The sequence below is a fragment of the Brachyhypopomus gauderio genome, unplaced genomic scaffold (genome assembly GCF_052324685.1).
Source record: "Brachyhypopomus gauderio isolate BG-103 unplaced genomic scaffold, BGAUD_0.2 sc52, whole genome shotgun sequence".
NCBI lineage: Eukaryota > Metazoa > Chordata > Actinopteri > Gymnotiformes > Hypopomidae > Brachyhypopomus > Brachyhypopomus gauderio.
Window position 1 is genome coordinate 668,138 of NW_027506877.1, and position 26,924 is coordinate 695,061.

Genomic DNA, 26,924 nt, shown 5'->3' on the forward strand with positions numbered 1-26,924 from the left:
TCATTTCATTTTCTTAGAAGAAACCCAAAATGCTTAGACATTGTCTAAATTCCGCCATGACCACCAAGCGCTGAAAGTTATAATAATTTAAAAACGACGCGGACCCAATACGACTGTATAATCTATCAGCTTTATTATAATCTTATAATGGACTTTCAGTGATTGGACTGTGATGAAACAATATTCACAGAGTAGGTTTTGGACCCAGCCACGAATCGTCATAGCCCAGAGCTACATACAGAATATCTCCTTTAGCTTTACTGGCCTGCTCTAAGTAATACAGTAAAACTACAGTGTTGTCTTGGTCAGACACTCAGTACCTACAGACACAGTGTATTGTACTCCACACTCCAGTGGTAACTTTCTGCTACGAAGCTTTAAACAAACACTCTTGGATTACCTCCAGTAGAATAAGGACAAAAGCGGATTAATATGCTGTAGTTTGGACATGTTTGGTGATTTGGGACAAAGCTTTAAGATTTTCCAGGTGACTCACTTGTCAAACTGTAAACAGAGTGGTTGAAGAGATAGAAGATTCAACAGTCTCTCTCTCTCTCTCTCTCTCTCACACACACACACACACACACACACACAGAGAAATGTAGGTACACACATGCACATACTCAGACAACTTTTCTCGAAGTGCGATAAGAAGAGAAGACAGAAGTCTAGATTTAATGCACCGATAGAGTCAACTTGAGGCGGGAAACCTCAGATCTCACAGTTTTTTGAGTATGTGTTTCTTATTCATAACTGGGTTCTTTTCTGTTGTTCTGTTTATGAGTGGAAGACAATACCATTTCAACATTACATATTGCAAAAAAAATTGTTAGCATTCGTGTGCCTGTGGCTAACACCGCTTAAATGGTTTCTGGTTCAAATGGATGGCTGTAACAAATAGCATGAGACAAAAGTACTATTCACTCTCTTTCTCTCACACACACACACACACACACACACACACACACACACACACACACACACACTCACACACACACACTCACACACTCACACACTCACACACACACACACACACACACACACACACACACACACACACACACACACACACATTTACATTTACGGCATTTAGCAGACGCTCTTATCCAGAGCGACTTACAAAAGTGCACATACACACATATATAGAGATAGAGGCAAGAAAGACAGCAGAAATTTAAGCTCTGAGATTGAAGCCAGTGAACCAGAAGAAGTGAGGTACTTTGGCTGTCCCACAGCAAGCGGGGGCGGGGTGGGGGGGTGCGTTTCTTTACGTAATGACAGGACCACTTTGGTGTCTTCACAACTGAGACAACGACTGAAGATGGAATGGCTCCAGCAGGGGGAGCTCTTGCATGCTGGTTAGCTGCCTAGCGTAGCTCATCTGGGGCAGCGATCTTCTCCAAGCTTGGCTCCACCCCCCAGATCTCACGGGCATACTGGGAGATGGTACGGTCGCTGGAGAACTTGCCACTGCCAGCAATATTGTGAATCACCATCTTGGTCCAGTCCTTAGTGTTCTGTTGGTGGGCATAAACAAGACGGTTTCAATTGCATTATCATTTTGTGTTTTTCTGGAAGGCACTGGACTCAATTCACACTGACAGAAACCCCCCAGAGAGTTTTAACGGGCATATACTGGCTGACACAGCCACAAACTGAAAAGCTGTAAAGAGCTACACTGACCTTGTACAGAGCACTCACTCTATCCTGACATTTCATGTAGTCCTCATAGTCAGCAAATACTTTGAATCTGCAAAAGAGAAGATAAGGAAAGAGGGAGTAATGACATCACTCAAGAGAACAGATGAAGGACAAAAGAATGAACTGATGAACCTGATGGGAATGTTTCCAGTCAAATATAATGTTTTGTCTTCTATTGTTACTACAGTTACATGCGGGGTTTTTTTTTTTTTTTTTTTTTACTTGGCATGCAGTGGAGGAAGCGCACCTGTCATGATTCATCAGCATGTTGACCACATCCTTGAAGAGGTCCGGCTGGCAGGGGCTGAAGAAACCTCCGGAAATTTGATCGATGGCCTGCTTCAGCTCAGGGATGCGATTGTAGTATTCAGAAGCATTGTACCTGGACACAGGATGTGTCTGAGCAAATGACTGAAGCAAGCAAACTATGTGAAACAACTGCTCTAAGTAGCAAAGCACATTTTAGTAAAAGTAAAACATGTAATGTGAGCGAGACTTGGTGATTGGATCGTGTACAACAGTGTAATCGTCTATAATCTCTTAGAGCGAATGAACGAGATGGTGAAGATGAGCAGCTACATAAAGATCAGCTCAACTCTTGTGTTTGCTCAGCTTTAGTTGTTACCCTTTCTTATCCATGGCCTCCACGTCCTCCACCCTCATGCCAAAGATGAAGAGGTTCTCCTCTCCGGCCTCCTCCGCCATCTCCACGTTGGCTCCGTCCATGGTGCCGATGGTCAGAGCGCCGTTCAGCATGAACTTCATGTTGCCTGTTCCGGACGCTTCTGTGCCCGCCGTGGAGATCTGCTCAGACAGGTCGGCTGCCGGTACCGCTACAAACAGAGGATAGAGAGACGTCGTCAAAGACATAAATAAAACGAAAAACACACATGAACAAAAACATGCGGCATTGTGTGAACTAAAGCATCTACTCCCTGCCCTAATAAAAAGGTTGAGATGAAGAGGTAAAAGAGGTGTGTCTAGAACAGCAGGAAAGTGTCCAATACAGATTACAGTGCCACGCCTACCTTTTTCAGCCAGTGTAACCCTGTAGTTCTCCAGGAAGATGACTTTGAGGCGGTCTCCCACCACTGGGTCATTGTTCACCACTTCTCCAATTGCAGTAATGAGCCTGATGATCATCTTTGCCATGTGATAGCCTGGAGCAGCCTTGGGGCAAACGGAGTTAGCAGTGCTGAGTAGGACAGAACCTGACAGCAGTGAACTGTTGAAAGTCTCTGAGTTTACCGTTGGGAGAGAGACTGCAGAATGCAAGTTGGCATAAAACAAACGATGAAAAAAGAAAGAGAGAAAGCACTGTTTTGATGTAGAGGAAGGTTAGCTGTCAGTCAAATGCAATCGTTCTCACCTTTCCTCCAATCATGATTGTTCTGGGAGTCCAGTACTTATTGGGTTCCTTCTTGATGCCTGAGTGGAGAAATATTCATGTTAAATGAGACCGAGCTTACCTGACCCAGATTAACCATAGTCGAGTAAAATCACCAGTATCCTCATTAATTCTACCACATGATTTTCATGTGGTAGATTTTCATGAATTTCATGATTCATTTCATGATTTTCATGAATTCTACCACATAATTTTCTAATGATTTGAAGTGTATGTGGTTTAGACACTAGTTGTAGGCTGAAGCGGAGTGGTAGAAGGTGGAGAAGATGGAGAAGATGGAGTCCTCACGGTTGTAGAAGGTGATGATGTGCAGGCAGTTCAGAAGCTGTCTCTTGTACTCGTGGATTCTCTTCACTTGGATGTCAAACATGGAGTTGGGGTTGATCTTCACCTTGTAGTGCTCCTCCAGGTGCACCGCAAACTTCATCTTATTCTCCTGTGAAAGCAAAAAAGGACGAGCGTGTGAATGCGGCGGAACACGGGGGTATTTCTGGTGTGAGGATGGACGAGCAGCAAAGTCAGCAACACTGAGTAACCGACAGGTGAGAGATTGGATTAGATTAGATCTTCTCACTTGTTTGATCTTGGCGACATCCCGGATGAAGGCATCATCATCCACAAATTTCAGGAGTTTCTTCAGCTGACCCAGATCACGGATGTAGTCTTCGTCGATTCTCTGGTGTGTTTAAAGAAAGACCCATAAGAGCGGCTAAATCCACAACAGCCCCACGACCCCCCACCTCACAGGCACCATTACACTCTATGATGAGCACCACACCCAAAGCACGACTCCATCACCCTCCTACCACACACATCCATGACATGGTTCACCGTCACGTCCCAGAAGGTCCCCTCACCTCAGCGATGACCTCCGCCAGGCCGGGGTTGCACATGGCCAACCAACGACGGGGAGTGATACCGTTGGTCTTGTTCTGGAACTTCTGTGGGTCCACGTCATAAAAGTCCTTAAACCTGCAGACAGCACTATTCATCAGGAGCGTCCACAGACCATGGTGACGACACCAAGTGATCTCTTATATGAATTACCCAGTAAACCTACTGTAGGCTTGTGAAGATTTTGGTTTAAACCTTATCAACACTGGCGAACAGGTGACCAAAGCCGTGCCCCTACCTAGCACCAGGGAAGCATGCATCTCCAGTTCAGCTGCTGAAGCTGTGAGCAGGTATAGCACGTGGCGTGTCACGTGGCATGTCACGCGGCGTGTCGCATCACGTGGCTCTTACACAGTGTTTTTAATGATGTCGGAGTGGATGCGAGCCACTCCGTTCACGGCGTGCGAGCCGACGATGCAGAGATGGGCCATGTTGATTCTCTTCTGCCCGCCTTCCTCGATGAGAGACATGCGTCGCAGGCGGTCTTCATCACCGGGGAACAGGGAGGAGATACGCTAAGAGAGACGAGTGAGACGAGTGAGACGAAAGTGATACCGACTAAGCAAACACCTCAGTCACAGCGAATGTACCTCGGATACGCTGCACGGCGTGTAATATCGTGCTTGGTGCGGAGCGACAAGTTTTTGAGAAGCCGTTTCAGCTCCAACTCACGTCCAGATGGCGTCGGTTGATCTCGTAGATGATGTCCAGGTGTCGGGGCAGGAGGTTTTGGAACAGGTCCACGGGCCAGCGCTCCAGAGCCTCTGGCAGTACCGTGTGGTTGGTGTAAGCGCAGGTGCGTACGGTGATGTCCCACGCCTGCAGGGGAGAAGACAATACCATATCACATAACCATGGAATCTGACACGGCGGACCAGAGCTCAGCATAAATAATCAACAGGCCTAGAAAATGTCAGCTTATGCGTATTATCATTTGGGATTTATTGTGGTGAAGACGAAGGCGTGTGGTCCACGGCTCACCTGGTCCCAGGTCAGCTTCTCCTCATCCAGCAGGAGGCGCATGAGCTCCGGGATGGCCATGGCTGGATGGGTGTCATTCAGCTGGATAGCCACCTGATCCACGGAGGAAGGACAGAATGGCAGCTCAGTGCTCTGGGTTACTCTCAATCAGACTTATAGGCCTCAGATATATTGCTCAGCAGTGCAATCTGCTGTTCTTAGCTGCGACGTTCACATATGCGTGGGTGATGTGAATGAAGTGCTACGCGTGCTAGTCTGTAGGAACGGAAGTTCTCCAGAAGGTCAGGTCTCACCTTGTCAGGTAGCTTGGTCAGGTCCATGCGCACCACCTCAGTTGAGCCGAACTTGGAGGCTTTGAAGCGGCGGATGATGTCCTGGAGTGTGGCGGCCACCACGAAGTACTCCTGCTTTAAACGCAGCTCCTTCCCCTCGAAGAACTGCCACGCACACACACACACGCAAACACACACACACACACACACGCATGCACATATGCACGCACACGCAAACACGCACGCAAACACGCACGCAAACACGCACGCAAACACAAACACATACAGATGTTTAACAGCTGTTATCCATATTCAGCTGATAAACAGCACAGTGACACCATCAAGACGGTGGGGGTTGTTCCTAAAGGTAATTCAATTTTTTGATTTAATAAATTTGATACTTACGTTGTCATTGGGGTACAACACACGGGAAATATTCTCTGCCAGGTTTCTATCCAGAACAGCTTGGATATAGCCACCCACATTAACTGTTGAATACAGTACAAATACAGCATGGTGTTAGGATACTGTAACATTTGTACTTGTCTTTAAAAATAAATAAAAACTGCAGAATACTAACATTCAAAAAGGACATGCATCCATTCCTGAATGTGAATGGATAGTGAAAGACTCACAGTCTTTAAGGTTGAATTCACAAGGAGCCTTGGCCGACCAGAGTCTCATGGTGTTGACGATGTTGTTCCTGTATCCCGGGACTGGCGTGTCATAGGGCATGGCCAGAACCACCTGTCCAAACACACACGTGTTGCTGTGGAGACGGCATCTACAACTGGGGTCACTAAGACTGTAAGTAGCTCTGAGAACTTCAGGGTGGGTTTTGGCACTTCTGTTGAAGGCGTCTGCCGGTGCTGTCCAGTTCTGCCCCAGAGATCTGCTCCTCTGCAGAATTCAATTCCAACCCTAATCTAACACTTGTCCTCCGACTAATCTAAAGGCTTAAGGTAGATCTATCAAATTAGATTAGATTACATCACGTAAAATTACAATTAGGGGAGCAAAACTGCAGTGCAGCAGATTGTCTAGGTGTAGAAAGCACAGCGGTTAAACTATTACAGCTCAGCCCTCTAGTTTCAATTAAGTAATCTAAAGTAATGCAATTCATTAGCTGCTGAACTCCAAGCTCTAACTTTTCTTGTTCTGAGCTGGCTTATGGGAAGCCAAGAGAATGTGCAATCATTAAACCATGTTGTCTCAGCACACATGCCTTTAAAAAAATATCACAGTTTCAGGGTTGGGTGCTTCTGATGTACTGATGTACGGATACTTCTGTTCTTACCTGAGTGTCCACCCATTTGACGCCGTCAGGACCGTGGTCCACTCGGCCGTAGAAGTGCACAGGACGCATGTACTCGGGACGGGCCTTCTCCCAAGGGTTGCCATAGCGCAGCCAATCATCTGCTTCCTCAACCTATTACCCATTGTCAATTGTGATGTGTCACAGCAACAGGTCTAATAGCTTTAGACAGTTTCTCTCCTTCACACTTTCACACACACACACTCACACACACTCACACACACACTCACACACACACTCACACACACACTCACTCACACACTCACTCACACACTCACACACTCACACACTCACACACTCACACACGCTCACACAAACCAGACAGTTACTCACCTGCCAGCCATTAGCAATTTTCTGGTTGAAGATTCCAAACTCATACCGGATGCCGTAGCCATAGGCTGCCAGACCCAGGGATGCCATGGAGTCAAGGAAGCAGGCTGTGGACGGAGACAGAGACAGAGACAGAGACGGAGACAGAGATGGGGGGAGAGTTATCCCACACCCAGCAGCCCTCCATCACTAGCAAGACTCATGCGTGCAGATGAGGGAGGAGCCAGGGTGACCTCTGACCTGCCAGGCGTCCCAGACCCCCGTTTCCCAGACCAGCGTCCTCCTCCATGTCCTGCAGTTCCTCCATGTCCAAGCCCAGCTGCACACACACATTCACAGCAGTTTTATTAAGGACATACAGTGAGGATGCAGTTTTATTAAGGACATACAGTGAGGATACAGTTCGTCCAGTGGCAGCGTTTACGATTTTAACAGTCTCCTCCACATGGAGTGTAATTTAATGTAAACATTAAAAAGTCTGTTGCACTATGAATCTGTGTCTTGTACTTGATGTAAACAGACTTGGTTTATAGTAACGTACAATTGGACAAACTGTATTTAGTTTAGATCGTATTTTGCTGTGTTGGAAACAGTGATGAGAGCACGTCTCACCTGGTACGTGGCCTCGTCACAGGCATTCTCGAGGGCCAAGTTCACCATGGTGTTTTGCAGCGTGCGGCCCATGTAGAACTCCAGTGAGAGGTAATACACGCGCTGGACACAGGGGGAGACAGAGAGTCACGTCCCTTCCTAGAGGTCATACGTTCTTGCGTTCTCCCGCAGTAAGACGAACGCATATTAAACCCACTTAATGTATTCACGTTTCAGACCAGGTGGGCAGAAATCGGAACGCCAACGTTGTGAATTCAACTCGACACCAAATGTCGAGGCTGTAATTTGATTCGTGGCGTTGGTCGTGAGCTCCAGATAACGACAGCAACTGTGCGGATCACACCGACTGGGTCTCCGGGCCTCACGATCGTGTACGACCGATAAACATCTCACCGTTTACACCCAGAACCAGAACCAGCATTGCTCGCTTTTGCTTTCATGTCGCGTAACAGGTAGAAATGCAGTCGGGAAATAAGAACAAAATGTCTGTGCACTCTGGCATTTGTGTCCGTGTATAAATAGGTGGTGGGATGACCTCCCAACAAAGGTTACACCGTGTGTGAGGATGCCGGCCATTCTGCACACTAAACACACACACACACACACTACATTATAATCACCCATGACGGACCTCGAAACGGCCTTGTATGGTGCAGATCCACTCATTTCCACATCGATCATGATTTATTATGCACTTATTGTTTGTCTTATTGTGGATTCGTGACACACACTTGAGATCTGCTATTATATTATTCTTCTGGAAGGCTTGGACGGTTTATCAGCCTCATGAGAATTACATAACAACACAACGGGGAGGCGACAACCTGCTACATTTTAACTCCACAATCTCGCATCCTCCCTGCAGGTTTGATAAAGACTAATCCTAATCCTAAACCTTTATTAAAGATCTCACAGCTCTCGTATGTGCAACATTTTATTCTCAATAAGTGTGAATGTCCATCCTGCTATCCGACACCCCATTATGCTTATGTAACACGCTATACAGCTATTTCAGTTGACCATCACTCCAGAAGGGTGGACGACATTACCGAGGTAATATTAACTGATGCATCATATATTTGTATTAAAAAACACGATTTTGTACTGATACTATAAGAAGACACGAGCGGAGGAGTGCGACCATCACCCCTTCCCCTCCTCTCTCGGATGACAGGAGGATCAAATAGCGCTTACTTTCGGGTCGGTCTCGTAGTAGTGCTGCTGTGTTCTGATCCATCTCCCCACCAGGTGGTCCCGGACGGTGTGCGCCAGGGCGAAGTAGTAATCCCGCTTGGTGGACACATTACGGTCCTTCACCAGCGTGAAGTGCAGATGGCGATTAAAATTGGTCTTCAGGTCGGCGACGTTTTCCACCCCGGCCAGACCGCGCACCGAGATCTGTTTCCGCTTCTCCTGGTCCGTCAGGGGTTTGGACATCTTGGACCCGTTTGGATATTGTCGTATTTGGACGGGGCTGGTGCAGCGAGGATGATGGTGGTGGCCCGTGTGATGCAGTGCGCCGCACAGAGATGCAGTTACACGGCGAGACCAGACGGAGGAGGCCCATTTAACTGCGGCCAAAGCAGCTATAGCGCATTGTGGGCGGGCCGTTGACGGGTTTGACCAATAGGATTACTGTATTGCAATATTTTTGCCGTTGGATGAGGAAGCCGACCTATAGGGAACGTTTACCGGGCACGACTGGTGAACACAGCAGGGCCAATGGGCCCAGTTTGAAGATGACAGCATCGACCAGTTTGGAAAACCTTGTATGCCACAGATGTGTAAATTTGCTCCAGTCAATATCCTTACTGTAGTTTATGTTGGGACCCCCAATGACTCCTCCATCTTAGAAATCCATTCTAAAATAAATCCTGGGGCAAACTAAGAAACCCTAGATTCTCTGAAAAACAAGCTGCATAAATTCTGCATAAATTAATCTACACTTTAATAATCTTTAATCTTGCACTGGAGAGGCTGGGGGTTCATAACGTGGGGCAGGAATGCACACGAGACTAACCACACGCGCTATGTTTAACCCTGGCACCAGTGAGAAGAACCATTCAGCGCTCAGGACAAAGGCAGGCGGACACAGAAGCTGTGGGTGACGTCTGATCTGGGACACGCAAAGTTATGGCTGCCAGTTGTCCATCCAGATTCATATTTTTTCACGGTGCACTTTGAATTTCACCCCTCAGAGATTCACAGGACCGTCTGAATACAAATGTATAATCCCCTTTATTTTTTTTAAGAATACAGAACAAAATGTATATTCACTTTGTGTGCATTTTGTAATTTTATACACAATAAAAATAACTAGTGGAGTACTCAGCACTGAACACTCAAAATTGCCTGGGTCAAACAAAATAAGCCAATAATCTTCTGCTGGTGAGTTTACATGTTATGGTAATAGCCACACACACATGAAGGCATACGAACCCAGGAGTCACGCGTGTATTGTGGAGGCAGAAGGGCTTGCAGAGTGATGAATCCACCGTAATTTTAATCACACAATGCATTACGCTTGCAGTCAGGTCCACGTGGCCAAACGTCACCTCACAGAGTTCAATGAAGCTCCATGAAACATACTTTGTACACTAAGCCAATTAGGCCAGTAGAACGTGAGCCCGACCGTCAAATTCAGCAAAAAAATACTAACGGGACCGAAGCCCCGTTAAAAAAAAACAGTAGATTTAAAATTCAGGAAGCTTAGTCTCATTTTTGTTGCCTTAACCTGGCCGGCACTCCTCCACGTTCTTTGCGACGTTCCTTTCACACGAGAAACGAACCGAGCACGTGTGCGAGAGCAAAACAAGCGAAGAGGGCTGCACTTCCGCACAGTTCCTACCGCCTAACGCTGAAGACATTTCAACTTTTATTTAGTTGACGTAGAATTACAAAAATATTCAAGGAAGGCAACATCTTCAACAAAAGCTTTTCAGGTATTGGGACGTTCATGAAAAAAAAAATGAAACATGTATCTGGATAACTCATGTTTGCCAATTCTTCATAGAGGAAAAACATCCAGCTTCGTAATGGCATGACTGCTGTTTAATATACTGTTCTGTATGGTCTGGAATGTCTATTAGCACTAACATTTGGGCCAATTGTGAGATAATGGCCCTGCAAAAACACATACCATTCCTTGAACATCGAAGTACAAACACAAATAATCTACCAAATGATCAAACACTACAATTTTTAAAATCAGGAACAAATTAAGTTAAGCAACTTTACAAACTTTGAAAAGAAAAAAAAAAAAGTCATGAGCTATTCGTCAGCTGTATTAACAATATGTCAAGCAATAACAGATCCAAGTCCTGTTTTAATCATCAAAACTCTCTTCTGCAGTTGCGATGGACCGTCACGGAGACGCGTGGGGGTTTAATTTTGGGGAGGTGGTGGTGGAGGGGCAGGGGGCATCCCGAACGGGGGCATCCCTGGAATCCCCATCATGGTGACGAAGTTGGGGTCCATAGGTGGAGGTGGTGGAGGGGGTGCGTACATCATGCCTGCGGAACCTGGAGGAGGGGGAGGAGGAGGGGGCGGGGCTCCAGGTGGCAGTGGAGGCTGGACTCCAGGGGGAGGGGGCACCATGGAGGGGTTTCCCATTGGAGGGGGAGGCTGGGCGGCGGAGGCGGCCGAGGGCTGGGGCTGTTGCCAGGGGGGAAGGTTACCTGCTGCTGAGGTGGAGGTGGTGGTGGTGTCTGTGGGAGACGAGGACAATGCCATGTAAACCAGTTGGACCACTAGCTCAACAACAAACAGAATTTAGCCTCTTCACACTGTCCAACTAACTACACTGTCCACCCCCACCTTAAATTTATTCCAAAGTACATAAACGCGTAAACTGAATTCTGGCGATTCAAATTACGTTAGTCTAGAATATCACGTGGTGCAGGAAGATTTGCATATGTTCGAGGATACTTACTCTGTTGCCACGGCAGTGGAGCACTGGTGGCCATACTGCTGGTGGGTGGAGGGGGTGGTGCCTGCTGTTGCCATGGTGGCAGGGGCCCTGAGGGTGGTGGCGGTGGCTGGCTGTTGGGCGGGGGTGGAGGAGGTGGCATCATACCCATAGGGGGGGGCATCATACCTGCACAGGTGGCAAGAGAGGAAGAAGAACTCCTGTTATCTCATCTTGTTTATTGTTCATTTTCCACGTTTCCATTTCTGTTGCTTATTCGCCGAACTTTCACTCCGGAAATGAAACTCACCCATGGGGTGTCCAGGGGGAGCTGGGCCCTGACTCATGGGGGGAGGGGGTGGCTGCATCCAGGGAGGAGGCATCCCGTTGGGATTGGGGGGCATCGGTGGCCCCCCCATACTGGGCATGGGAGGAGGGAAGTTGTGGTGGCCACCGTGACCTCCAGGACCTCCGTGCATTCCATGGAAGTTCCTGTTCTCAGACGGGCCAGAGTTCATCCAGGGCGGCCGACTCTGAGGACGGAGGAGGGCGAATGTTTAACCATTGAAGATATAGACGTGGATATTGTTAGAAGCTATTGAGTTATATACAACATGAAACAATAAAACCAGGATATGGTATCAACACAGGCTGAACATGGACCTGTCAGTATCTGTATGTGGTGCCACGGCTCTGCCACGACTGAACTGATAACCAGCTCAGCCAATGACACCACAGGCGTGCGTCTAAATAAAGACCCCACACGTACTGCCCCAGCACAGACACAGTCCCACACCTCAGACTCCTTCAGCTGTTGGAACTGCGCTGTGCCACAGGGGCGTCCTGCAGCCCCGGGCCTGTGCCGCCCCCCCTCTACCCCCCCCGTACTCACCGGAGGGGGCTGGTTGTTGCTGGGGCCGCCTCCCCGTGGGCCGCTGGACGACGAGCTGTTGTGTCCGCCGCTGGAGGAGGGCACGGGGGCCTCTCCCAGCTCCGCCATCAGAGAGAGGTACTCCTTATCCATACGGGCCTTGTCCTGGGCTGACTGGGGGGGCTCGCCCTGCCTCTGGGTGTAGGTGCTACAGTGGGGGTGTACAGGTGATGGTTAGGCGCTAGCAGGCTGGCTGTCAGCTAGAGGAGCAGCAGGCGGGTGCAGGGCGAGGCGGGTCACCTGGTGAATTTGCAGTCGGAGGCGATGTGTCCTGCTCCTCCACATTTTGTGCACACGGTGGTGTTGGTGATGCTTCGAGGCTCAGAGTTCTGCCACGGGCGGAGAATCCTGCAGAGGGGACGTTTGTAGTGAATATACGGTGATGTGCACCCATACGCTGGTGTATAGCCAACTGTAAGGCTTGACATTTCACTCCACGTGTGCAGTTTTAGTAACAGGACTGGATTTGTGTTCTGTAGCTGCATATTGTACTGCATGTGTCAAACTAGGAGACATTTAGTTCTGTCTAACTTGTGCCAAGTAAGAACACTTTTCTGCGGAGACAACAAAAGCACTTTTGTAAGTGGTGTGAATAACAGCGTCTGCTAAATGCCTGAAATGCAACACACTCTACTTATGGTTGTGGGGCCATTTTAAAACTATGGAAACTCCACTCACATGGTCATATGTCGAAATAACACTCATATTATATATATATATATATATATATATATATATTCTGGCCTACATGCCCAGGTAATCTTAAAATGAGCTCAGCACGCTCTGGCATGCGGGGGGCACTGGGGTCAGAGGTCAGCGGGGCTCACCTGTTGTCGTCCTCCCTCAGCGTGCCGTTAAGGCGGGCCAGCTCCCTCAGCTGCATCTTCCTCAGGTCATTCTGGTCCTCCGGCGTCTCGATGCCCTGCTTCAGAATGTTCCGGATCTGTGGGGGACCACACACACACACACACACACACAAAACCTCATCAGTCCTCACAGTTTCTCCACAGAGGCCCGGCGAGGTAAAAACACCTGGCGGCCCTCCCGCACCTGCTCCACGGCCTTCTTCACGTTCTCCATGGTGTTGGCCGTGACCAGCGCGTGCAGCGGCTCGTCCTCGCCGGGCAGCATCTGCCCGTCCTTGCGGCCCACCTTGCCCTCCTTCACCGAGCCCTTCCCGCGGATCATGATCTTGGCACAGCACTCCTTCTCGATGTTCTTCAGCGTGTTGCCGCTGCGGAGGGCAGGAAGCAGGAGACAAACATGTTCAAATTTGGTTACGGCAATTTGGATGTTTGCGTAAATTATAAACGGTTTGAAAGACTTTTGTGTTCAAATAAAACGAAAAGTTTTCTTGAGAGCAGGCCCTGCGTGTAGCTGTATTGGATTCATCACACAAACCGTGGCCCAATCAGTAGTCCAACAAAGTTGATTTCTGGGTACTCATCCTGCGGGATCATCACCTTGTCACTGACCCTGGTGGCCGGAGGCCTGAGGCACAGACGGACAAAATAAAAACAATAAAAATGAGGGAAACCAGAGCAGGAAACTCGAGTGCTAAAATCAAGAGAGGCTGGAGCTCTTACTTGTAGTCAGCGGGAGGCTTGAACTCTGGGTTCAGCCCAACCATCTCGGTGATGAGCGAGTGTCTCTCTTCCTCCAGTTTCTTGCGGGTGCGGTACTCACGTGTGTTCAACCGCTTGCCCTCGCTGTTATAAATGGGCTCGGGGGAAGGGGACCTGGTGGGGGGAAAGAACAGGGAGAGAAAAGGCACATGGGGGGTAAACCCCTGTCCAGGAGATTCTTCTCCCCCACAGAGGAGTGTCACACAGCACAACCTTCATTTGCTCGCTTCCCTAGTCCTGACTGACACGTCATGTGTTTCCATTTTGCCTTTTCCCCCCCTTTACTTTTTGAGGTCACCTAAAAGGTTCAAGTGCTGCCCCAATGCTGCATTACCACAGTGGAGCCCAAACTTGTTACCTTTGCCAGGGAGGGAAAAGAAATTTGCTGGTCTTTCACTGGGGAAACCTACAACAAAGAATGTCTCTTTGTAGTCTAAGAAAAATTGAATGCTCATATGGGGATAAGAGAGCTTAAGATGGCAGCCATGTATCTGCCCAGGAGACCCAAGACAGGGTTTAATCAACCTATTATATCTACAATGGGTGAAACTAATCTACCCCTTCACACTGGAGGAAGCAGAGATCTGGCACAGGAAGTATTATCTTTGGATGCCTGTGGCAGACTTCACACTCCTGAGAAGAGCGCTCTAGAGTCGTCTCCAAACGATACCTTACCCCTGGATGATGCTGAGAACCTGTTACGCTTCATTACGAAGCTCTGTGCTTGAAAAAGGTTACGAGAGGGGGAATTTGGGTTAGAGAAAATGAATTATGATTAGGTCAACCTTTTTAAAAACTCTCCAAAAAAAGAAAAAAAAAAAACCCCGAGAGTCGCATTGTCGTTAACAGGTTCACGAGAGACCACTCGAAGAGGAGGGAGGGGAGAACAAAAACAGAGGGAAAGTCTCACTTTTTGCTCGCAAACTCCACCGGCGACAACCTGAAATTCCCCCAGAATTAGTTTGCGCACGGAAGTGGGGTAAAATTCCTAAAATCCTGGAATGAGCGGATCTTCAGAAAGAACCTCGATTTGGGGTGTGCTGTGGAAATTCTGGATTAACATTCTGCTGGAGAGACTATGTCAGATGGGGAGAGCTGGGCTTGGGGCTAGTAAAGACACTCTCGCTCGAACCACGGAAGAACGACTGCTTTACAGAGGCTTACGCAAACTACCAGCAAGCCTTCATTATTAATTAGGGTTATGGTTACTCCAGGAAAGACAGCGTCGGAGGGTTTCTCCTCCAAGAGAGGTCTTCCAGTGAGGAAATCTGGAATACTGTAAAATTCCTGGACAAAAGCTGTCAAAGTCCGTTTGGATAAATCATTAGTGACCTTCAGAACAACCAACAATTCAGAACCAAAGAGTAGAAATTTTGAATTTATAATGCTGAATTGTGGATTTTAGGAAGTTGGGGTGGGTAGGTAATATTTAAACCAAAAATTATAATAAACAAATTATTTAAGATACTGGACATTCTATCTTTAAACATTCATATACAGTATTTGAAGTCATGTTCTAAGTGGCAAAGATTTCACTATCACGAATGCAACCGATACCTGTAATTGTTTTTTTATTCCGTCACCTGTTCTTTAGTCTGTGAAGTATTTTTGGCATGTACGCCATTCTAAAATCATCACATTAGCTATAATAACTTATGAATGGCACATTACGTTATCGAAGTGCAAATCGGCCGATATATTCGTGGGTCACTATTTTATTTTGTTTTTGCATGCACTGTAAAGACCCACCACCAGCGCTGTCACTTAATGCTCAATCTAAGCTCTCATTTTTTCCATTTGAAAGCCTGTCATGTGAACTAATATGAACATTAATTAATATATATACATACAGTAAAAAAGAGCTTGCGTTTGTGTAACTTTCTAGGATCCAATAAAATTCTAAGAGCTCTCAAATCTATCAGAAATAGAACAACAGTTAAATAATTACTAGTGAAAGTCTTGATACTTCACTATTCTATCAGAAAGAGTTCATCGTGTTGCTGTGATACACTAATTGGATAATTTAGTGGATCATTTAAAGTAAAGGAAGCAGATAAGATACTAAACTGACCGTGTCCAATAACCATCATCTTCAGTGTTCATTTAAATATAATGTGAACTTATGTGAAATTAATTCTCCAATGTGAAATTCTTATTTCAACACATGGAAGAATGTCCAAGCTTTTAAATCTAATCGTAAATTATTCTTAACAAGCACAAATAAATTACAAATAGCTACTAGCTGCCAGTGTTGTTGAACTACAACGAATTAATATAAACAATGTTAAATCAATAGCCTCCCCTCACCAGGAAATAAATATATTCCAATGTTGAAAAAACTATGGTTTAAAAATAGGTTCTCGACAATATTTAAATTCTAAAAATTAATTCCATCTTCAGAACGCATCAATAGGAAACCATGCTTAAATAAAAAATAATAATAATTGTTTGTTATTTTGCAACGACACTGTTAGGAGTAAGTGCTTCCTTTACTTTAATACTAAAAGCTGAGTTTAAAGGGGAACTCCAAATCTGCATTGTATTTTCATATTTGCCTCGCTGACCTGTTGCTAATATGACAGATGCAGCTGTCCAAGTTGGAGGGCTCTCACTTGCTGGTTGTGATGCGAACCAGCAAACAGAATAAAACATTTTGCTCTTTAGAAGCCCGAAGTAAGTTATCTAAATACTGGAAGGCACGCGGCCATTCAAACGGCGTTTCACCTCACAGCACATTACTGACAGACAAATATGAAAATCCCTTTAAGCAGAATTCTCCTTTAAGAGCCACACACTGGTCATGCCTTTGCTTCTCCACATGAAACTGCTCAGTTGCCTTAAATCATTACCAAATTGAGAAGCATTTGGCAAAAGGAAACTGTTCCAAATATCAGAATGGAAGTGCTATTCTAAAAATACTACTACTACTAATAATAATAATAAGTAAAGCATTGTGAAATCAGGAGAAGCAGAGAGATGACACTCCCTGGTATAACATTTTATAACTTGCCTGAAACCTAAATGACTGCATCTCTAAGTACACAATTAACTTCATTTTTTTTATCTAGATACGTATATTAGCAGACATTTTCTTTAAATTGGGCTTCATAATTGATGACAAAAAGAGGTAAAGAAAGTGTTACTGTTGTTGGGTTTAAATGATTATCCCGACCTGTCCTCAGGATTAACAGGGATTCCCAGGTCTCCTGTACGCAGTTTACGAGTCAGGTCTTCAATCTGCAGTTGGACTGGAAGAAATCAGGTTAGGAAAGAAAAAAAACAAGGATGGAGAAAAATGTGGTTAGTGGCAAAAAAAGAAATAAAAACAAAAACAAACACAAAAAAACAACCCCGAAAAACAGAGCATTTCACTTTAGTGACTTTTCATTGTAAAGATTAAAGAAAATGAAAACGTGATTAACATGATGAATGACAGGTCAAGAAGCAAGGTCAACATTTAATTATGCTAGAAAGACTTTCTGAAACCTTTCCTAATTTCTGTAAACCTTACATCTCCAAACTTATATGAGAAAGCAAATAATTCTATAAACAATACAGCAGCATATTATTATGCAAGTTTTACATAATAATAAGTAAAACTAAAAAGAATTCAAAAGATAAAACCCAAATATGTGGGAAGGTTTTCAATAAAGCATTTACTTTCAGAGGAACCTCACAATACATTTCACAAGTTAAAGGTTCACTGAGGCAGGCTTCTCTTCAACACCACCAGTTCAACAAACATCTTATTGACAGTCCTGTAACAAAAATATTTCCAATCTCATACATCGACTTATTCACCCCAATTCTCCTAGTATCAGATATAGTGAAGCTCTCTGTGCAATGACGTGGTGTTTTAAAAAGGCATGCCAGAGTGAAACACTGCTTGTCTAAATACTAATAAAACTTAATTGCTAAAATGTTGTGACCTGGGCCACCATACGGGACTTTTGAAGTAGAGGAGGGACATTTAGCATGCCGGTTTTAACGTGAGTACTCGACTTGCGTCTTCACTAAGAAGGAAGCATAGGAGGTGAACAAAAACGTTAGGCTGGGGGTAAGATTTAGGCTACATAAACATTGCTGGTGTCATTAATGGAAACTGAAGATGATTCAGACTATGTGCTAACCTAAAGGCCCGAGAGTCTTAAGGGAACACAGTTTTGTTGTGTTTTATCTGTGGAGAACAAGCAAGAAAGATGCAAAAAGCAACAAATGTGAAGATAAACACAAATCTCATTGGTCAGTGCTGCAGGGTTCACATCAGGGAGGATCAATTCTTAAACTTCCAACACTCGTCAATAACTCACTCTGTTATTGACATGCCACTTGAATGGTGACTTTCCAGCAGTGCTTAGACCCAACAGATGATTCATAATTTATCTAACCATATAACTAACGTTAAATGTACTTTCAAGCACCTACATCCTGCATGGTTTCAACCCATGCTATAAATTTCATGTTATTTCAACCAAAAATAAATTAATACTGGCAACTGGCCATGGATTTTATTTTTATAATCATTAATAACTACTGCAATTCGAAAAATGCTCTATAACTTAGCAAAACTGCATCCATGCTTCAAATCTAGTCAAGTGGCACAAGTTGAGGGAACGTTTATTGAATTATGTTGATACTGTAGGAGGATGCATTAGTCACATGAGGTTTTGAATACAACTAAACCACATGCCACTTCAGAGCACCTGACAGGAATGGGAGACACCAAACTCATTACACAGCACAGTCACACACTGCTGATGAAGATGACTGCAATCCATGTTAGGCCTGCACTTGCCTGCTCCTCGCCCACTCTTGATTGGTTAAAAAAATGTTTTCCATGGTTAACATGAGCAGTGATGACATCCTACAGCCAGAAGACGATTCACAACAAGCAACAACATCACAGAGAGACTGTGGGGCACGTGATGTCTGATGGGATACAAGCTGTGAAAATATTACGCGAGACTCAACTACGAGAATCGCAGTGCTTAATTAATAAACTACTGCATTAATTAGGAATAGCTGCAAGTGAGCAAAGCACCTTGTATTACAGTCTCAAACATGCTCAGTATGGACAGACATTAAGGAGCAGCACTGCAAATACATAAACCTGAACCCGATCTCGTTACTTTGGCAGCATTTTGCCATGCACATTTCAGTAATGTCTGAACACCACTAATAAGGTTCAGCAGCCATGTCCTCTGTGTGATGTGCAAATTGTTATGAAGCAATGGGCACATAACTTGAAAAAGAAGACTGAAAAAAAAAATCATAACTGGGAGCTGTGGGGATGTAAAGGAGAGTATAATTCTTCTAGCACAGTATACACCTACATAACGGGTGCATTCAGTCTGAGACATTGAAGATGAAAATGTGTCTCTGAATTACCTATATAAGCTCTCTCCTGTTCACGGGTGAGCCCAGGCGGGATGACTGTGGGCATTCCCGGGATTACGGTCTTCTGATCAGGAGTCTCGCTACTCCATCGGCTCTTCTTCCTTTTCTTCTGACCCATGTCTGTTGGGGTAAAAAACAAAACAGCATCGTAGCACGTGTGTACATGTATGTAGGGGGTGATCACTAACACGGCATAGAGCAGGAACAAACATTTGGAGGAAAAAAAACTGGAGTTACAGGTTCTCAGTTAAATAAAAGGTCAAAGCTGGGAACATCTCTACAAATGCTTCTCATGCTGGGCCAATATTGTGTTAATATGCCTCTACGTGAGTCCTTGGCTATGGAGTTTCCCAATAACTACCTACCTACATGTAGATTACAAATATGAAACATGACATTTACGACAAACAACACAACGTTTAGATGCACCTAGGTTAATGCTGGAGTAACAGCACCAACAGTAAACGCTGGAGTAACAGTAGTACCAGCATCACCACAGCTGGCGCCATGAGTGAAACAGATGGACAGAAACAGAAGACACAGGCCTGGCAATGTAGTGTTATCAGCTAGCGAGCTAATGTTACTCATGAACTAAACAAAAAGGGCGTCTAAGGAGCCTGAATGCTGCGTTTAGTTTGCTCTGTGCCGTATCGACTTGTTAAAGCTGAATAAGCCGACACTAATGAACCGGAGGCGCTCGTCGAAGGTTCTAGATCCGCGCAGGCCGCGCCGCCTCACACGTTCGCTGGGCGTGAATACTTTACCTCCGCCTTGCGACTGCACCGCGGCTAACGACGAGGTCGGAAACGACGCGGCGGCGGCCACGGCCCCGGGGAACTGGGCGAAGGACACGTTGGGCATTTGCGTGGGCTGGAAGGTCTGGAGGGGGAAGGACACGGGAGGCCCCGGCGGAGTCATCAGCCCCGCGCCGGGCCCCGCGTCGAAGCCCCGCTTAGCGCCGATACTCGGGTGCAGCTTCCCCAGCGGGGTTGCGTTCGCTCCCGTTGCCATTTCCCAACGTGTTCTCGTCCTATGGTCGGAAGCCTCTGTGGGGAAATGTTCTGTTCTGCAATCCTGTAACCGCGATATTCACACAAAAAAATAATATAATAATAATCGGGAGTCGATAACTGCGGAACCTCCGTCACCCGATGGTCGGACAAGATGGCGTCAGTCGAGGTGGACAAAGGAGGTTCAGCGAGTAGGGCACGAGTGACGGAATTGGCCGCGGGGCGTGCCAATCATTTACGTTCTCGAATGTTATTGGATAAAAGGGCGCTCCTTTGTCCCGCCTTCGGGTCGTACTGAAGCGTGATTGGCTGCACCGCCGCTCAGCTACCGCCGCGGAACACGCTCGGGTGAAAACACCCGCCCAGCAGGTTTGATGGGACGGCCGATCGCGTGGAGCGCCATGGCGGACCTACACCCACTAAATGGAGCAGCCGATGTGTGTCGCAAACGCTCAAACTTTTAGCACTTTCCATTCAAATGCAAGCGTTGTGTTTCAGATTGCACAAATGAAACACAACGCTTATTTCTTATGATTACACTACATTTTCCAGAACAAACAAAATCGACATAAACCGACTTGTTTTCAGATCTGCTTAATGTATTTCAAACCTATAGTAACAGATGAACTCTATGAAGACACAATTTACTAAAACTGTTATTTCATATAAACCTATAATTACCTCCGGGTCGTATAATAAAGAAATCTAGTTTCTATCGTCCCGACACTTTCTCGCTCTCTCACACAGCAAACCTTTTCTGAACATCAATTTATACAATTCTGTCGTATTTTTATTTTAAATAGGCCTTTAAATGTGATGTTTATGTAATTGATTTTCAATGTGAAATGTTTTAATGCACAAAACAATAAATACAAGAATACATCTAAATACAGTAATTTTATTGAGGACGTAAGTGAAATTACAATCCATCACTGCATATTCACGACACTAATCCCTATACCGCTGAATCAGGCCACATTTGCCATGTGGTTATGGTCATCGGAACACATGAAAAAGATATTCACTAGAATAAAAAACATTACAACCTCCTTTGAACTCGCAGGTTCTTGTCTATTGTGGCAAACTGCCTGTCTATGTTACTCCAATCAAATACGATGTTCAAAGGAGTCCGTGTCAATTGTTCAGAATGCAGCCTCGGAACATTTAACAAACAAAAATAATTAAAAACTTCTGGGTGAAAATTTGCTTCAATTTTGAGCATCGCTAGGTGTGATTAACATACGGGAATTACATTTAGTGAAATAATCAAAAGACCTTTTAATTTCTTGAACATAACTATTTTTAGATTATGATTTTAACTTCATACCACGAACACCCCAAAGTGTCTCTCAGATTATGAGTTTTATATATTAAAAAAAGAAACCAATTTTAAGAGTGTACTGCTCCTCAGACACAAAGAATCTTGTTTTAAGCAAAAGTATTAACTATTTGTTCTCATGGCTAGCTCTACTCATGTTAGCACTCCAAACCTGTTAGTGTAATGTAAATTCCTCAAGCAGAAATAAACAGAATCCTTTTTTCATCACAAATTAGTCTTTCAAATCAAAGCCAACGTTTACTGGTGCAGCTTTTTTCCAAGTGTATTTTAAGCCCCAAATCTGGTCTTTATTAATTTCATTCAGTTAATTCTGCATTTTCTCCTTTTTTAAGATTCCAAATTCACTAGTATCTACATTTTAACAATAATAGATGTAGTATCCGATACCCAAAATTAATTAAGGGTCACTTTAATCTGGAAAAATATCCCCAAACAGGCCTAAAAACTCACCAAATATAAAAAAAAAACTTAAAAAAAAAAAAGTTTAAAACTACCCAATTATATATGTTGGAAGAATTTAGTAAAAGAGTATATTGACCATCTCCATGGGAGACAAGCTTGTTAATATCAATATGAACACTGGATTTTAAAACTTATGAAATAAAAAAGATGTGTAAAATACTATTGTAACACCAACTATGAGCAGAGGTTTATTTAATGTTTCAAAACGAACAGAAAGGACTGAAATACTAATACTCAGCAAGTGATGGACATGACGAAGCATCAAATGTTCCTCTTAAAACAAACATAACACCTGCAACACCACAGACACGCCAGAACGTATTGAATGCAAAGTTAAAAGTAAACCACTGAATGTCTAATAGTCTCTGGAGGCACGATCGAAGAACACCTGCAAAGAGAGCAGATCATCATCACAACACAACAAGTTAATCATCAGGGCACTCTTGGGGTTTGCCTGCTAGCATCTGAATAAACATAAACACAAATGAATAAACAAACACTACTAAAATCCCAACTATAGATTAATTGACTTTAATAAGCATGGTTTCTATTTGATACAGAAAGCTACGCACGGTTGAGTCCAGAGGTCTCACTATGCTCGGAGAACACTGTCCTACATAGTCTGTGCGTGCACATTTACTGATCACGGGCGTGTACTAGGGTTAGTACGCGTAGCGCGCCCGGTCGGCGAAAGGATCCCGCGGCATCTCGTACGCGGTGGTCCGGGGGAGCGAAGAGACTGGGGAGAGGCGCGAGCGCTCGAACGTGTATCCTTCCGTCTCTAGAGGGAGTCGTCGGATCGGGCTCCGATCGCGGGCATAGTATGCAGTGACGGGAGCCGGAGGAGGGGGAATGGGCCGGCGCTCGAATGGGTCGACGCTAGTAGAGGACAGACGGTCTCTCGCGACGGCCGATGACGTGGGGGGAGGAGGGGCAGGAAGTGGCACAGCACGTCTGTCTTCGAAATAACTGGTTCCATACGGACGCGCCCGATACTTTTCGTAGTAGTCCACCACCCCATACGGATCCCTTTCGTCATAGGACGGACGCCGCATGGGGTACCCGGGCACCGCGCTGCCGTAGCCCGCACCACCGCTGCCATACACGGCCTCGCCTCCGTACATCGCACCAATGCCGTAGCCCGGTGGCACACCGTAACTCATTGCGCCGTCATAGCCCGTGCCCCTTCCGAACCCGGGGCCAGTGTAACCAGCTCCACGCGCCAAGCCATGCGTGGGCGCATAGGTGCCAGCGTAGCCTGGCTCACCACTGAAGCCACGATGAAAACCGCGACCGCCACGAGCAACGCCCCCTGCGAACCTCGGGGGACCAAATCCTTCCGCGCCCGGGCCCTCTCGGTAGGAGCCATTCTGGTCCAGCGGGCACTCCTTAGACCAGTGGCCTTCCTGCCCACACCGATAACAACCCGTCCTCTCTCCCATTCCCGGCGCAGTACGCAGGCGGCTAGTCGAAAGCTTCACACTCAACAGTTTGCCTTGGGAGAAAGAAAAACGCAACACAATTTGCCACGATACTTAACACATACAGGTTAGGATTTGTAAGCTCCATTAAGGCTCGAGTTAAAACTTAAGGTTTATAGACTAAAGAGTAACAAAATGGACAGTCCAACTTCTTCCACAGGACTTCTTAAATAAAAAATGTCAAAGCAATTGATGAAATGCTCCCAAGTCATGCTCACAAAATGGGTCAATCAAGATCACTGTGAAGCATACAATTGTACACAAAACACTTCTACACAATTTTAGGTAAAGATGGCCAAGGGGTCTCTTCCCTACTCAGTTGTTTAAAGCAGTGAGAACACCCCGTTGCAGCCAAGTAAACGGCTCACATACCTTTAAACCGTAATTTCTCTCTCTATAATTCCATACTCACCTGCTTTACAGGTCATATTTGATACAAAGGGAGAAAAAAATAATATATATATTTTTTACTTTCCAAATTACAATGATTCAGCTTGGTCACACGAAGGCCCTGCAAATGGACAGGCTATCTAAATCTGCATGCTGCTTCACCTTGAAAGGCTGTGTTGTCCAGCCCACTGATGGCCTCCATAGCGTCTTCCACTCGCTCCATGTGCACAAACGCATAGTCCTTCACTATGTCGCACTCAACCACGGGCCCATACTCCTCGAACTTCGCCCGCAGCTCTTGGTTGGTGCAACTACTACTGATGTTCCCCACGTGAAGTTTGGTGGAGGCCTTGGGCTTCCCCCTGCTCATCTCCACGTTCATGGCGAGCCCGTTGAGCATGTAATGGTGGAGGTTGCGGATGGCCTCCTCCGCCTCCGCCTTGTCGTCCATGTGGACGAAGCCGAAGTTCTTCACGATATCACATTCTGATATTTTACCGTACTGAGAAAACAGAGCTCGCAGCTCCTCCGTCGTCGTGTTCGGGGAGAGGTTCCCAACGAAGATTTTCACCATTTTTGGTGCTCTACCGTTACCACAAGTCCCTGGGATAGAGCAGAAAGAAAACGTGGTGTTAATAGTAACAAAAAACAAGTCGTAAAGTAAAACTTTAGCATGAAAAACATCACGAGTGTTCCTACTGTAGTGGCGGGTCGGGCCTACTGCTCGGGACAATAGAGCAGCATGGTGCGAACCGAGCGGAATTGCTAACGTTAAATAAGTCTCCGCTCCGAAGTCGCTAATCACAAATAATCTGTCGCTTACACCAACCGACGTACGCCCAATCCGTCTTAATCGGTTTAATCTAGTGATTTTTTTAATGATTTGGTATCATACCTTCGTTTGCTTTTCAGGATGAAGCCAGTCTAGGTTCTAATGGCGAGGACGGCCAAGCACACATCAAACGCGCATGCGCAGTGGTGACTACACGCACGCTTCTCCGCCCAGCCCCCTTTCGCGGGGTCGACTGGCACCACATCGCAAAATCTACTGCGGCCATTTACGACGAAGCATAAAACTTAATACACCAGATATTTTCACCATAATCTATTGGTTTATTACAAAAGATTAAAAAAAAAACCACACACTTCCGAGAGAAATCAATTTTATAAACAAATTTTCCAACCACACACCCATGAAGTTTCAAACACACCAGCAGTCTCAAAGGTTAACTGAGCCCTGAGTGACAGTTGGTCATAGTTGTACTCGACATCTGGTATATCCACTGTGAACACTGGTTTATGGGTAAACTAAGTAAGGGCTTGCAGTGATGATTTTTTTCACCAGATGTCCTCGTGCCACCAGTTAACAGGAAAACGTTGTGTACAAAAAGTTACACACCGATTAAAATAATTCTCTTTATCATCTTAAATAATTGACCCATAAATCCTCATTTGGGTCAAAATATTATAAATCGTTCCAAAGTAAAAGTAGAAACACTCCAAAATCTTACAATATAATTGAAAATCTCACTTAAAGTAACAACTTTTCCCTGTTTATGCACAGCTTTAGTCACATTATAACATACACAAACATCTTGTTTGCAAGTGAGAAAGTAAGAACAGAATCGAATGTAATGCAATACACTTTGTGTGTGTGAAAGAAAACAAGCAAGACGTGAGGGAACAGGAATGTTCATTTCATTTCCTTTACAAAGCTTTTTGAACTCAGACTTGACGAATAAAGTTATTCTAAAATATCACCTGCCATGCCAAGATAGATAGACTGTTGATGCGATGATTGCTAAAACAGATCAAGAAATTTAATTATGGAACTGAATGTGAAACAGTGACCCAAACCTGAAGTGTGAGGGTGAGGGGTGTGATACTAAAAAGTAAATAACTAGTAGATCACATGATTGAAGAGCTGGAGAAAACTCAAAGCTGGTAAAAGGTAACTGAGCTATATGCCTTTTTAGTCCTAAATTTTAAAGATCCAATCCTGCATCTCACTGTTTATTTATCTATATGACTGGAGTGAGGTGGAAGAAATGATCACAAAGTCCTGCTGTGTCAAAGCACCTGGAAAACAACAGAATAGATTTGTAAGGTTCCTTTCTCCAACCACCATTTAGACAAGCACGCCTCCACAGAAGCAGCTTCCTTTATAACTCACTTTAAATGACTGATGATCACATTTCTCCTTTGAGAAACATGCTCTGTAAAACATGTTAGAATACCATCTTGTCATCAGAACAAATTCCTGCCAACAGTCACGATTCCTAATTGCTCACCTTGGCATGTGGGCTGTTTAGAAAGCATATCGTGCACGCTCGGTGTGGGGGTCACTGGACTGCGAGATGGCATACGAGGTGCTCCTCTGGACTGGAGAAAGCCGCGAACGCTCGTACGAGTAGCCTTCAGATCCAGTGCCAATTCTCCTGATTGGGCTACGATCCCGCGAGTAGAAGGCAGATGCTGTGGACTGTGGGGATGGCGGCACAGTATGTCGGTCATAAGCTTCCACGCCCGAGGGAGCTAGTCTAATCCTCGAGAGGGAGGAAGAGGAGGAAGGAGGAGCAGGAGGAGCAGGAGGAGGTGGAGGAGGAGGGGGAACAGAGAGGCGTCTATCCTCGAAATAGCCAACGCCAAACGGGCGGACACGAAACTTCTCATAGCAATCAAAGCCACCAAAGTGGTCACGTTCATATAGGGAGGGCCTCTCCGGGTAGGCGCTCACTGGTTTGCTGAGGTAGTGAGCATCAGCAGGACCATACTCCCGTGAAACCCCATAGCTTGGCTGATGGCCCATTGGTGGACCAGGGGGCAGTCCAGGTGGATAGCTCCTAGCAGGGAACATTGCTGGTCCTCC

General features: G+C 45.5%; 3 protein-coding genes across 6 annotated transcripts; all 3 read right to left on the minus strand.

Moving 5' to 3' along the window:
* Window positions 1-111: 111 nt before the first annotated feature.
* Window positions 112-9,083, minus strand: pygmb (phosphorylase, glycogen, muscle b). Its single transcript, XM_076987297.1, has 20 exons — window positions 8,708-9,083; window positions 7,514-7,615; window positions 7,142-7,220; window positions 6,905-7,008; window positions 6,554-6,685; window positions 5,892-6,003; window positions 5,662-5,744; window positions 5,278-5,421; window positions 4,985-5,077; window positions 4,676-4,822; window positions 4,355-4,518; window positions 3,967-4,081; window positions 3,684-3,785; window positions 3,398-3,545; window positions 3,071-3,129; window positions 2,730-2,871; window positions 2,327-2,534; window positions 1,949-2,083; window positions 1,684-1,750; window positions 112-1,517 (listed from the first exon to the last, which is right to left on the minus strand). The coding sequence occupies exons 1-20, from the start codon at window positions 8,948-8,950 to the stop codon at window positions 1,368-1,370; spliced, it is 2,529 nt and encodes an 842-aa protein (XP_076843412.1). The 5' UTR covers window positions 8,951-9,083; the 3' UTR covers window positions 112-1,367.
* A 649-nt stretch (window positions 9,084-9,732) lies between these two features.
* sf1 (splicing factor 1) lies at window positions 9,733-20,557 on the minus strand. Its single transcript, XM_076987298.1, has 12 exons — window positions 20,138-20,557; window positions 19,365-19,493; window positions 17,149-17,224; window positions 13,938-14,090; window positions 13,753-13,842; window positions 13,402-13,585; window positions 13,179-13,294; window positions 12,592-12,699; window positions 12,313-12,499; window positions 11,731-11,953; window positions 11,445-11,609; window positions 9,733-11,220 (listed from the first exon to the last, which is right to left on the minus strand). The coding sequence occupies exons 1-12, from the start codon at window positions 20,382-20,384 to the stop codon at window positions 10,898-10,900; spliced, it is 2,001 nt and encodes a 666-aa protein (XP_076843413.1). The 5' UTR covers window positions 20,385-20,557; the 3' UTR covers window positions 9,733-10,897.
* A 704-nt stretch (window positions 20,558-21,261) lies between these two features.
* rbm4.1 (RNA binding motif protein 4.1) lies at window positions 21,262-26,711 on the minus strand. Of its 4 annotated transcripts, none has more exons than XM_076987302.1 (3): window positions 26,347-26,711; window positions 24,218-24,658; window positions 21,262-22,572 (listed from the first exon to the last, which is right to left on the minus strand). In XM_076987302.1, the coding sequence occupies exons 1-3, from the start codon at window positions 26,567-26,569 to the stop codon at window positions 22,412-22,414; spliced, it is 825 nt and encodes a 274-aa protein (XP_076843417.1). In that variant the 5' UTR covers window positions 26,570-26,711; the 3' UTR covers window positions 21,262-22,411. The 4 variants fall into 4 exon arrangements, with proteins under 4 accessions (XP_076843417.1, XP_076843414.1, XP_076843415.1 ...); XM_076987299.1 differs by having other exon boundaries at window positions 22,360-23,679; XM_076987300.1 differs by lacking the exon at window positions 26,347-26,711 and adding an exon at window positions 24,951-25,100 and having other exon boundaries at window positions 22,360-23,679.
* Window positions 26,712-26,924: the final 213 nt, after the last annotated feature.